Below are 13,153 nucleotides of genomic sequence, written 5' to 3'. Positions count from 1 at the left end.
GCTGGGTTGAGTTTGCAGTTACCAAAAGGACTGTTCTCCCCTAAGTTAGCAGAGTAGGCTGGAGAGACTGATCTGGAACCTCACAGTGACTTTAGAGTCTTACAGAAGACTTTTAGCTCCCCATATGCCTAGTGGAAGAGGAAGCAAGGAGTCTGGGTGCGTGCAGTGGAGAGAAAAGCGGTCAGATTAATAAGAGACCTCCCCATTCCATGTGATCTCAGTCTATTCTCTCCTCAGCAGCCTCACCCCAAGCCAGGTGCAGGATGCAAGCGAGGAATTAGGAACGCCAACTCCCAGAAGCTAAGAATTGGACCAACCTGCTCTGTAACTCTGGCTGGCACACCAGAGTGTTTGAGTCCTGAAGGCGCACACAGAAAACCCTCGCACGCAGCTCAGTCCTCAGTGGTTAGTTACCACCAAGCACAGGAAAGTCTGTCGGGGTGACCACCAATGCACCCCAAGGAGTTGGCCTGTAAAGATGCAGATCTCAGGGATGCCTCCACCCCAGAGGTGGCTGCATTTCAGTGTACAGGACCAGTAGTTTTGTACAGCATTTGTGCTGTCCAGAAAAGCAAGGCCCTTTTCTTCTTGAGCAGCTGCCTGCTGATCATGAGTGCAAGTTTTGCTAGTTACTTGAATTCAGAACATCCTGTACACCAGGCATCACAGAATGTCCCAGTACACCTTACCCCCGACTGGGTCTTTCCTGTTCCCAACCCAACCTGGAAGCCCCTGTAATGCAGGAACACCCATGTTACAGCAGCCACCAATCTCACCTGGAGGATTCACAGATTAGCAGAGAAGTCTGGCCCTTGTTGGATACACCCTGCCCCCATCAAGGGGGCAGACGCTGCTAGGCAGCCATGGGCACTGCAAGCTTGAAGAGGCCAGTGATCAGGCAGCAAATCCCCTGCATGGCTGGGCAGAGGTATCTGCAGGCAACAGGCCCTGTACAAGAGCTAATACACTGACTTAGGTGCCCAGGTTTCCACCTACCAAGTCAAAGTGGCAATTCTGGCAGAGGTAGTGTCCCGCTGGACTCTGGGTAATGTTCTGGCATTCACCACAGACCAGCCTCCCATAGACTTTGGAGAACAGCGTTGGAGCAAACACGCCTGTCAGGGGAGAGAAAAGGGGATTGGAATGGATCCGGGAGAGGGGGTGGGGTCACATGACACCTTTGGCTAACGCTGGCAACAAGGCCCAGGGCAAGAGGAAAAGGGTCCAAGAGAGACATCACACTTCCACTGGGAAGCTGATCAAGACTTTGGCCACAGAGACTGAACGAGCTGCAGAGCAGAATCCCACTTTGCTGTGGGCCAAATAAGTGCTGATTCTCCTCTCCAGCAGCTGGCTAAGAGGAATTCCCATCCATCTCCCCTTCATCTGGGCCATACCTAGGAGACGGGCCATTAGGGAATAAAAGTCCCTTTAATAGGCTGTTCCCAACCCACCAGGGAGCCCAAGAACACACATCCTCTGTCCAAGGAACAGTACACACTTCCCCCACACTGCCCTGCCAGTGTGCTCTGACCAATACCCACGGCCCCACTCTCTGCACAGGAGTAGAGTTTGTGTCTATTCAATCCCTGGCTTTTTGATAAAAAGCAACACATCCTGACTGCATGGCCACTCTGATGTGGACACCTGCCCGCTCCCAGGACTTAGGCAGAGCCAAACCCATTTTAGGCCAGCCAGCCTGATGGAAGTAACAGCCCTAGGAGTCCAGGTGTCCAGTACCCAGGGGAGGTAAGAGGGGCAATACATTCTGCTCAGGGCACCCCACCTCTAGCTCTAGGAGCTGCATTATGCATTGAAGGGTGTCCCACCCAGCTCCCTGGAACTGTGCGAACCTCCCTGCAATGATGGGCCGCAGCATTTTGTGAGCAGTGTGTAACTCCAGACACTGTCCCAGATTTGCCATAGGCGCTGCCAATTGAAGGGATAGAGCGGAGATGGATCTCCGCAAAAAACCCACCTGAAACAAGGTCATAACCCCCAGGGGATGTGCACAGGGTACATTTATCCCCCAAGGCTGAAGCCCTGCAGCAGAGCTAGGCTTCACTGGAGAGGCCTCGAGATCGGAAGATGGGGACAGGCCGTAACAGCCAAGCCCTGCACAACAGCATGGTCAGTGGATGCGGCCAATACATTCAGGTTAGGAGACGGTCTCATTCCTGGACCCAGGGCTTCAGCGCTTGGTCAATTTCTTGCTTACCTCCCACGGAGAGGAAGAGCAGGGCAGAGCTGACGCCTGCCGATCTGCTGTTAAACCTCTGCTCCTGGTGGCGGATGCCTCCAATCACCATGCACAAGCCCTTGAAAGGAACAGGGGACATTCTGTTATCATCCCGAGCCATTGGGCCACCTCACCTGGAGTGCATTTCATTGCAGCCCAGCTAGCAAGGTAACCCTGCCCCCCACTCAGTTGTGTGTCCCACAATCACTTGCACAAGAAGCGGCTTCGAAGAGGAAAGAGGTCGGCCGGGGCGAGTCTGAACGGAGCGCTTGAGAAGAAAGAGGCAGAACTACCAGAAGCTGCCCGCTCCCAGGGCCCGGATCGACAGCGGAGCCTGGAGCACAGCCCCAGACCACGAGCCTCCTGCCAGACTCACCGGCACGAGGAGGACACAACCCAGCAGGGTCCCTGTCAGGGCCGACTTCACAATCTCCTCGTAACACTTGTTCCCTTCCCGGGAGCCCTTGATCAGCGCCGTGATGTAGAAGGTCAGCTCTATGATGGAGCCAAAGGAGGCGTTCACCACAGCCCCCACCGCGAAGTTACTCTGAGCTGAAATACTAAGTCACATGAAGGCAGGGGGGTTAGCTAGCAGAGGGAGGCTCGAGACAGACCCTGGGTGGAAACAGTCAGATGGATCATTCAACATGAACAGGAGAATTCCGGCTACTGGTGCAACCTTCTATGTTGGAGACACATGGCTCCCAGCCCTCACAAAGGGTCTTTTTTTAGGGCAAGATTGATTGTTTTAGGGAGGGTGCCGTCCTCCTCTGTCCACCAAATCTGTCCACCAGCAGGGCTGCAGTTACGCCCCTTTGTGCTGCACTCAAGCTAAACGGAGCAGCACTGAAGTGGAAACCCGAGGATCAGCCAAGAGCTGCTGGAAGCGGGGTCCCTTCTGCAGGCAGCGCTTGGAGTCAATGCCTCAGTCCAGTGCTAGGGGGCTGGACAGCTTAGCATCATCTCGGCAGACCTTCCCATCGGGGGTACTGCCCGTGGCCTCCCTTTCTAGGGCGGCCTGCAGGGTTAGTGTAGGAGCAGGGGCAGATTAGGGTGTTAGGGGCCCCTCCCCTCCTGCAGTCCCCCTGCTCTGCCCAGTGCTCCAGCCGGGGCTTGCCCCGCTCCGCCTAGCTGGAGTGCTGGGCAGTGGGGTGGAGCGTGACAAGCCCCCGCACCCCAACTGGAGAGGGTCTGGGCAGAGGGTGCCCATTTTTCCAGAGCCCCCAGGCCTGGGCCCCATTGGCCAATCTGCCATTGCATTGGGGGGCTGCATATTCCACCCCAGAGACAGCAGGGGCGGTGCCTGGATACAGAGCGATGAGCCAGCTACGCACAGGGACACTCCACCAGGAGTCCAAGAATCCCACTGGAAGTTCATGCCTTCAGCTGGATTGCACAGCACCTATTGCAGGACTGATCTGCCCAAGCAGCAGCCAGGACTCCTCCCAGCAAGGAGGGGTGAGATGGGAGGGGACGAGAGTCCCGTTGTGCCCTGTTACGCCGCTCACTGGCGAGACGTCATGACGCGGCTTCGGAACGGGACTGGAAATTAACACAAGGGGTTGTTCTGAACCCCAGCCCCCTGCCGGACCTGGGAGAAGGCGCAGCCTCACCTGGCAATGGCCATGCCGATGTAGTACGAGAGGGGCATGATGGAGAGCAGCGAGAGGGTGAACTTCACAGCAGAGCTGGTGAAATGGTTGTGGCTGTCGACGTAGCCCAGAACCAGCGTCACGATCACGAGCGGCAGCAGGTCTGCGTTGCGGCCAGTCAAGGGGCACTTCCAGGCAATGTTGTGGCTCCCGTCACGAGTACCAAAGCGCCTCGCCTGGGGATGTGCTTAGCCTCCACGCCCCAGGAGGGAGGATTTGCAGAGGTTAAATAACCTGAACAGGGGAGTCCATGTATATGGACTGAACCCAGATGTCCCAACTCCCAGGCTTGGTCCTCAGCCACAAAGCCAACACTCACTTTTCCCCTACTACCTGGCCATGCCTCGTGGTCAGAGAGCCCAAGCGTCTGCTGAGCACATGGTACGCCGCTCGCACCTCTGCCAGCCTCCATCCGAGGCAGGGTCCTTCTCCCCCTACCCTGTACTAGCCATGCCAGCTGCTCTGAGCCAGCTGAAGGATTGCCTTGAGCGGATCAGGGATCTGCAGAGAACACCAGGCAGCCGAGAGGCTGCACCCACACCTCTGTAGGAGGTTCCTGTATGTTCAGTGTCTCCATATCCCTTCTCCGCCCCAGGGGAGCCCTGGGCTGCCTGACATGCACTACCCAGCAACACCGGCGTTTCCCCAGTGCTGGCCCCGGAGCCAGGCGTCCGTCTGAAGGATACTGACGGCGAAGACGTTGATCCCGTCCACGGCGTATTTGTAGTAATAGGCGTTAACGGCCCGGTAGCAGCACAGAACCACTTCGGCTTCCAGCGGCACCTCTGTCTGCGGGGTCAGAGAGCCCAGGCGTTAGGTGGCTTCTAATTCGCAGCAAACCTCACTATTCTCGGCAGCGCTGGGAGAGACGTCTCCAGCTGAGGTTGCCTAAAACTTCCCATTTCCTGGTGTCCCCCAAGGAGGGGAGGATTGTTTGGACAAGGGGAAATGGCCAAGGATTCCCTGGGCTCAGGAGGCTCTCCCCTGCCCTCCTTTGTGGGATGGAGGCACCTTTAATGAGGGTCTTATCAGAGCAGCTCTACTGTGCCAGCCAGAGCTCTGAAGCAGGCTGGTCTGGAGCCCTGTGCTAGTCATGTCGACCGGCTTAGCCCTGCGCTCACCTGCACTGGTGTCAGGAAAGGGATATTGGGGGTGGCTTGAACCCAACCATCCTCCAGGTCGCCCTGCTGGCTGCTTCCCCCCCTGGCCAGCCTAGCTCTGCATGAGAAGCAGCCAACCCGCTCAGCCCTTCTGCAGCTGCTCGGCCTGCTCCTATGTCCAGGAGATTGGGAAGCATGGCACTGAGCCAAGATGAACTCTCCTCCCATGCAGATGGTGCTGGGATGAGGAGAGCAGTCTCTCCAAAGTCTTCCCAGTCCAAACACCACCCCCCCATACAGGAATGGGAGAGGTTAGCAAGTAACGGGCCACTCTCTAGATGCCAGGCACCCCCCCGCCCTCCCAAGGGGCAAGCTGGAAACACGTTCCAGTCACTGCGGAACCAACCTTCCTCATCCTCTGGACGTGCACGTGCTCCGGGGGCAGGAGCAGGACTTTGGTGACAGTCCGAGCGTTCATCTTGGCAACGGGGATGATGAACACAAAGAGCCAGGCGATGAAACAGACCAGGCCATGGGCAAGTGCGAGGACTGGGTAGCCCAGCAAGAGCCAGATATATGTGTTCACACGCCGCTGGTGGGAAGAGCGAAGCAAGGGCTGCGTGAGTGGCCACGGGCAATGCACTTCCAATCAGGAGCCATCGGGGCTCCCCAGCTGTTACTCGGATCTGCTGGGACATCAGCGCAGACCATTACGCCCATACTTTGGTTATAGGGACCGTACAACTGGAGGAGACCTACTGGGATCCTGTTTCTCCATCTCTTGGCCCGGGGAGTATCGGGGGCAGGGATTCAGAAGCCAGAGAAGTTTCCCTGCTGGTTCTTTCCCATTCCGAGAGGGTATTCAGAGTGCCACAGGACTGCATTGATACAGACCCAGCAGCGTGAGCCAAGCCACAGCTGATCCAGAGTAGGAAGGGCCATGTCTAACTCCCATCCAGGGGTGGGGTGGGGGGCATTTAGACGAGGAAGGGGAACCCAGCTCCTTCTGGCCTCTCTGCTGCGGGAGTCAGATGCAGGCACCTACCGGGCTGATAGCTGGGGAGAGGCCTTACAACTTGAAGTCACAGCTGAGCTGGTGCGTGCCAGTTTGTAGCAGCCATCCCCTGAGCTGTCCATGCCAACAGCACAGGGAGCAGCTCGAGATGGAGCATCTCTGACTCCTCCCTCCGCCCTGGGCAAAGGGCCTTACCCAGTGCGTGGCATCAGCACGGCTGCCGGACTCCTGTGGAGTGCCGGGCGCCAGGTCATGGCGGATGAGGAGGGGGGTGCTCTCTTTCGCCTCGTTCGCCTCCGAGATGACTTCACATTTGTTGAACTTGATGCTGCACTTTCGAGAGTACGTTCTGGTCTAGGAGACGGGAGAGCAGGTCTTCAGAGAGGGGCAGAGATTTGGGGGTGGGGGAGAGTACTGGAGGGGACATCAAAGGAAACCAAGAGGCAGAGAGGATTCAGCCATGAGTAAAGCAGCTTTCCTCTCCCGCAGAGGCTGGTACTGGAGGCCGAGGCTCAGGGCCTGCTCCAGCTCCCTTTGCCAATTTTACATTTGTTCTCTGCAGGTCACGTGATTGCTGCTCCATGCTGGGTCAGGGCCCTGCGTTAGAGGCACCTTCTGCCACGGAGCACGCGATCATTGCTACCACGGTAACAGAGGCCCCGAGCTGCATTAGGTACCTATGCAGGGAATCGTTCCCAGCATGGCTCCTTTTCTGGCCAGGATGTAGAAGGCAAGCAAGCCAGCTTCCCCCTGGAGAGGGAGGGAGGGGGCGGGGAAGAGTCTATGCTCGTGCAGTTTTGTCAGCCAGTTGGCTAGGGATCCCCAGTTCAGAACTGGGCATGAATCCTGGCACAGCGAGGAAGCAGGTTGCTCATTTTCCACCCCACCGCTCCCCTCTACCTTCTGAATCACTTTGCCAAATGGCCAGAGAAAATACCCAGCGAGTTCCCAGCACAGCTTCCCTGTGGGGAGAAAGGAGATGGCAGTCAGCTGGGACAAGGCTCCCTGGGATATTTCCCCTTGGCCGGCAAGGCGTTCCCTCTGAGCCAGAGGAGGATTACCGAGGCTGTCCTGGGGGATGGGCCTTGCCTAGGTGGAAGGGAAGGTGACCTGCCCTCACCAACATGATGAGTGCTGGGTGGAAGGAAGCTCACGGCTCCTATGAAGCGCTCCTGCAGTTTAGCCTAGCTGTTTCTGGGGAGAGGCGAGGCAAGACCGACAGGGTCCAGGAGACAGGACTCTTGCACCAGAAGCAAACTGCCTGCAGTAGCCGCAGAGCTAGAATGGAGGCAGAGCATCCTTCAGTTCTCTGGTCATTGGTAAGGAGACGCTGACTCCTTCCCCCAACAGTTCACCCTGGGGCTTCTGACCCAGGGCCACCAACAGCCTTTTGGTCGGAGGTCCTACTACCTACCAGGAAGGGAAGAGGAGACCATGTATCCAACGGAAACAAAGAATTACCCACTAAGGCCATCCCATCCTGTCTACCACCCTCCCTTGTTGCACTAGGCTGCCTAATCCTTTCTGGGGCCCTGGAGAACAGGAAGTGAAGTCCCAGTGGATGGTGGCCCTTGGCCTTTTCATCCACATAGCGCCCGCTTAAATCCAGCCACCCCGGAAGAGAGGAAATACCATTTTACAGAGGGGGAAGATGAGCAGGGTTTAGTGATTTGACTTCATGCCCCAAGGGGAGTGTGATCACAGCTCTGGGAGTAGAGCCCAGGAGTCCTTGCATTCAAGCGGTGGCATACAACTTCTCACACTTCCATGAACGGTTTATAGGGGTCTGCAGGCAGGTTTGGGAAGCCAGCTTTTGGGGACAGTGGTCTCACTGCAGCAGGGTAGTGAGATTTGTCCCCTGGATGTTTTATGTAAGAGTTTCACAGCAAGTTCTTTTGCTGCCTACTTATCCATTTGAGGGGGATGACTCTTGGAAGTTGTGCACGCTGCCTGAAGAATCAGAGGCAGCTGCATACCTTAACTTAGGAAATCTTTCACCAATACAAGGTTCAGGCCAGCTGGCAGGCCATTAGATCAGCTAGCCTGACCTGCTGCAGATTTTATCCAATAATTCTTGCATCAAACCCAGGAACTTTTGGTTGAATTAGAGTGTCTCTTTTAGCAAGACACTCAGTAATGAATTAAAGGCTCAGTGGTGGAGAATTTACCACATCCCCAATAAATCTGCCCCCATGGTTAATTACTAAAGGGCTGCAAGTTCTCAATCACCTGGAATCTAAGTTATTGGATGTCTTATATTGCCTCCCTACACCTTATATTGCTCCTGTTTTCCTCCCACAGATGTGATCTAATGCTCTAAGGGGTGGGAAAAATTCAATTTTTGTTGGGTTTCTACAGCAGCTAGGACAACAGGGTCCATGACCAGGGCTCCTAAGCTCTACGGCAACACGTTATTAATGTAACACGAGGTTTATTGTAACTCAGTGTTCCATGAGAACTGCGTTGGGTCTAAGAAATAAAACAGCTAGCACAGATCACTGGCAGGGATCGCATTGTGTGTATCCAGTGCACAATGGGCCCTGGCTACTAGGCCTATGACAATACACATCGCAGTTCAAGAGTCTCTGCAGAACGCACCGTATGGAGCTCCCAGTACTGTGAGGAACATCAGGGCAGAAACCAGGAGATAGAGGAGGGACAGCCACCATCCAAACAGCAGCAGGTAGAGGATGTTCCCACAGGTGACTGTGGAACCTGGTAAAGAGAAGATATAAGGATTGAGGATGCGACCTGTGGAGAAACTAAGATATAAGCTCTGAGGAGCCCATCTGAGGGTGGCCCAGTTGGTCTGGGAGTCAAGTCTCATACCCAGAATTTTGTCCTGGTGAAAGGAGCTGAATTAGTAGCCCTAGAGACTGAAGTCCTGCTTATCCACTAAATGTGTACAGCTGGGCTTGGGAATCCAATCGCTCACTGCCCACAAGCAAATGAGGAACACTGCCTGGTGGATGAGGTGACTAAGCCCCTACTCTGCAGAATTTAAGCACTCCCTTTTAGATGTTTCAGCCCTTATATCTGCAAAGCTAAAAGCCTGCAACTGTGATGGGATGCAGTGCAGTTTTCCTGAGTCTGCAGACAGACTTCTCTGGTACCTCTGCTGCTGCTCAGCTTTGCCCAAAGAGCAGAAGGACACTAACTGGACTGCTGCTATTCCAGAACCCTTAAAGGAGCAGTGGAAGGGTTGTGTTGATTTCACTCTGCTACTGAGAAGAGGTGGGAGACAGACAGTGGCTGGAGCTGTTCATGAGTAACGAGGACTTCCCCCCACCCCAAGGCTGAGAGGGGAAGTTAGAGTAGCTGGGATGAGAGGAAGAGCTCTCTTCCAGCATAAGAGCGACTATACTGGATCAGACCAATGGTACATCTAGCCCAGTATCCCGTCTTCTGATAGTGCTTCAGAGGGAATGAACAGAACAGGCAATCGAGCGATCCATCCTCTGTCATCCACTCCCAGCTTCTGGCAAACAGAGGCTAAGGACACTCAGAGCATGGGGTTCAAACCCTGACCATCTTGGCTAACAGCCATTGCTGGACCTATCCTCCAGGAACTTATCAAATTTTTTGAACCCTGTTACAGTTTTGGCCTTCACAACATCTCCTGACAATGAGTTCCACAGGTTGAAAGCAGGCAGGCTTTGTACTGCAGACTCCTGATAGCCACAGGCAATGAGGGGGAAAAGCCCCTGATTAGGCTGCACCAATAGCACCCCTCTTTCTCTGTAGCTGGGGGCCTTTTGTGGGGAAGAAAGAGGGGTTTCTCCTGGGCGGTGACTTCTATTTCTGCAGATCTCTGCTGCCCTCTTACCATTTTTGTATTCTCCTCTGGCTAAGGAGCTGAGCCCCAGGCTAGTAAGCACCCAGGGAGTTCTTCTGAGCCCCAAGGTACAGCATGGGTAGCAACACCAACTCCCCCAAAATCCCTGGCACTGTATTCAACCCTGGCCCAGAGGAAACTCCGCTAGGACAGGAGAGGGTGGCCATCTGCCCATTCCGTTCTTGGCTTCTCTGCGGAGACTGCCAAGTAGCACTAGTTTGGGGGACTCTTATTCACCAGGAGGGGGACTGAGACCAGGGTCATTCCCAGCTCACTGTTTGACTTCAGAAACGGGAACCACATGAGTGACGAAGCTGGTTAGACGGAAGTTAAAAAGGAGAGAGAGAGTCACCAGCAGGAAATGCCTGAAAGCTACATGGATGCCTTTTAAAAACACCATGAGAAAGGATCAAATTAAATGTATACTCCAATTTAAAAAAAAAAAAAAAAAAAAAGTAAGAGGACCAAGAAATGCCACCAGGGCTCAGAGTAAAAGAAGCAGTTAGAGGCAAAAAGACATCCTTTAAAAAATTGGAAGTCAAACCCTACTGTGGAAAATAGAAAGGGCCACAAATTCTAGCAAGTCAAGTATAATTAGGCAGGTAAAAAAAACCAAACAAATTGAAGAGCAACTCGCAAAAGACTCAAACTAACAGCAAAAAAAAAAAAAAAAAAAAAAAATTACCCCAGAAGCAGGAAGCCTGCCAGACAATCACGGGGCCACCAGACAACGGAACTGTTAAAGGAGCACTCAAGGAAGACCAGGCCATTGTGGAGAAGCTAAATTAATTCTCTGCATCAGTCTTCACTGCAGAGGACGGGAGGGAGACTCCCACGCCTGAGCCATGATTTTTAGGTGACAAAAATATTGATCACTTCAATCTGGGACAGTTCCTCAGAGTGGTCTTGGAACAAATTGATAAAATTAAACAATAATAAGTCAACCAGGACCAGACGGGATTCACCCAAGAGTTCAGAAGGAACTCCAATATGAAATTGCAGAACTAACAACTGTGGTATGAAACCTATCACTTAAATCGCCCTCCATACCAGAAGACTGAGGACAGCTAATGTAATGCCAATTTTTAAAAAGGCTCCAGAGGCGATCCAGGCAGTTACAGGTCAGTGAGCCTCACTTCAGTACCAGGCAAACTGGCTGAAACTATTGTAAAGAACAGAATTAATCAGACACATCGATGAACACAATTTATTGTGGAAGAGTCAACACGGCTTTTGTAAAGGGAAATCGTGCCTCACCAATCTATTAGAATTCTTGGGCGGGGTGGGGTGGGTTCCAAACATGTGCACAAGTGTGATCCAGTGGATATAGTGTACTTGGACTTTCTGAAAGCCTTTCACGAGGTCCCTCACCAGAAGCTCTTAAGCAAAGTAAGCTGTCATGGGATAAGAGGGAAGGTCCTCTCATGGATCAATAACTGGTTAAAAAGACAGGAAACAAAGGGTAAGAATAAATGGTCAGTTTTCAGAATGGAGAGGTGTAAAGAGTAGGGTCCCCCAGGGATCTACTGGGACCAGTGTCGTTCGACATCCATAAGTGGTCTAGAAAAAGGGATAAACAGTGAGGTGGCAAAGTTTGCAGATGATACAAAGTTACTCAGGATAGTAATGTTCAAAGCAGACTGCAAAGAGTTACAAAGGGATCTCACAAACCCGGGCAACTGGGCAACAACATGGCAGATGAAATTCACTGTTGATAAAGGCAAAAGTAATGCACACTGGAAAACAATCCCAACTACACATATGAAAAGGGGTCTAAATTAGCTGTTACTACTCAAGAAAGATTTTAGAGTCCTTGTGAATAGTTCTCCGAAAACACTCACTCAATGTGCAGTGGCAGTCAAAAAAAGCTAACCATGTTAGAAACCACTAGGAAAGGGATAGATAATAAGACAGAAAATATCAGAATGCCTCTGTATAAATCCATGCTTTTGCCCACACCTTGAAGATTGTGTGCAGTTCCCCATCTCAAAAAAAGCTGTATTAGAAATGGAAAAGGTACAGAAAAGGGCAACAAAAAATGACTGGGGTGTGGAACAGCTTCCATATAAGGAGAGATTAAAGAGCCTGGGACTGTTCCCTTAGTCATCTTTCTTTCAAGCTGGAGATGACGGAGGTCTATAAAATCATGAATGAGGTGGAGAACGCGAATGAGGATGTGTTATTTACCCCTTTGTTTAACACAAGAACTAGGGGTCACCCAATGAAATTAATAGGCAGCATCTTTAAAAACCAAACACAAGGAAGTACTTCTCCACACAATGCACAGTTAACCTGTGGAACTTGTTGCCAGAGGACGTGAAGGCCAAAAGCATAACTGGGTTTAAAAAAAAAAAAAAAAAAAAAAGAGCGAGATAAGTTCCTGGAGAATAGGTCCATCAATGGCTTTTAGCAAGATGGTTAGGGATACAACCCCTTGCTCTGGGTGTCCCTAAGCCTCTCTCTGCCAGATTCTGGGACTGGATGACAGGGGATAGATCAATTCTGTTCATTCCCTCTGAAGCATCTGGCACTGGCCACTGTTGGAAGACAGGATACTGGGCTCGATGCACCACTGGTCTGACCCAGTGTGGCCGTTCTTATGTTCTTAACCACCAGGAGGGACTTAGGTCACGGACGTGAGCCAATGATCAATCAATTGATCGATCGCTCACATACACCCCACCGTTAACTGAAGTGAAAAGCTCTTACTCTGTTACTCCAAGCGGTGGGATACATATGACCCAGGATCTGACCTGCACTGCTCAGCTCAGAGACAGACGCAGACAGCTCAAGCCCTAGCTCCCAGCCTTTAAAGGGACGCTCCAAGCCGAATGGGCAGCATGCCCTCTATTTCCAAGATGTGGACAAACATTCCCCTAAAGTTACACTGCCCATTCAGGGAAGCAGTCACGTAAGCAATGGGAATGCAGCACATTAATCAGCTAACTAATGGCTCATACAATGCAGAGAAGAACGTGGGGGGAAGAAATCCCACCGTGCTGAGTACAAACATTCTGCTGCTGTCCACAGGTCCTTGGAGGTGCCATTTCTACTTGCTACAAGAGTCACAGACATGAACCATTTCCTTTGGGGGCCCAGGACACCACCCTCCTTCAACAGAGAGGGAGAGTTGGTCACTGCGGCAGCCACTGCCCTGTAACTGTCACCCTGCTGCTGGTCTTGTGGGCAGGCCTGGTGTATGTTACATTATGAATGCCGAAGCATGGCCACCATTGCCTTCTGCTGAGGGCAATCGAGTGCTTCCCTTTGGCGGGAGGTGGTCTTAAGGAGGGTATGCACAGAGGCCTGGAT

The 13,153-nt window shown here is 52.7% G+C and overlaps 1 protein-coding gene across 1 annotated transcript in view; it reads right to left on the bottom strand.

Moving 5' to 3' along the window:
- LOC144259626 (uncharacterized) overlaps nt 1–13,153 on the bottom strand; it is a 42,488-nt gene that overhangs the window by 14,188 nt on the left and 15,147 nt on the right. Inside the window, exons 5-13 of the mRNA XM_077807921.1 lie at nt 8,605–8,721; nt 6,907–6,968; nt 6,202–6,360; nt 5,398–5,583; nt 4,578–4,680; nt 3,853–3,994; nt 2,616–2,799; nt 2,219–2,318; nt 997–1,115 (exon numbers count right to left, since the gene is read on the bottom strand). Coding sequence (XP_077664047.1) covers nt 997–1,115; nt 2,219–2,318; nt 2,616–2,799; nt 3,853–3,994; nt 4,578–4,680; nt 5,398–5,583; nt 6,202–6,360; nt 6,907–6,968; nt 8,605–8,721 — 1,172 coding nt within the window. The remainder of the gene's footprint in view (nt 1–996; nt 1,116–2,218; nt 2,319–2,615; nt 2,800–3,852; nt 3,995–4,577; nt 4,681–5,397; nt 5,584–6,201; nt 6,361–6,906; nt 6,969–8,604; nt 8,722–13,153) is intronic.

This window comes from Eretmochelys imbricata, chromosome 1 (assembly GCF_965152235.1).
Source record: "Eretmochelys imbricata isolate rEreImb1 chromosome 1, rEreImb1.hap1, whole genome shotgun sequence".
Classification (NCBI taxonomy): domain Eukaryota; kingdom Metazoa; phylum Chordata; order Testudines; family Cheloniidae; genus Eretmochelys; species Eretmochelys imbricata.
Note: the sequence above shows the minus strand (reverse complement) of the source record. Positions and strands in the feature narration are given on the sequence as shown.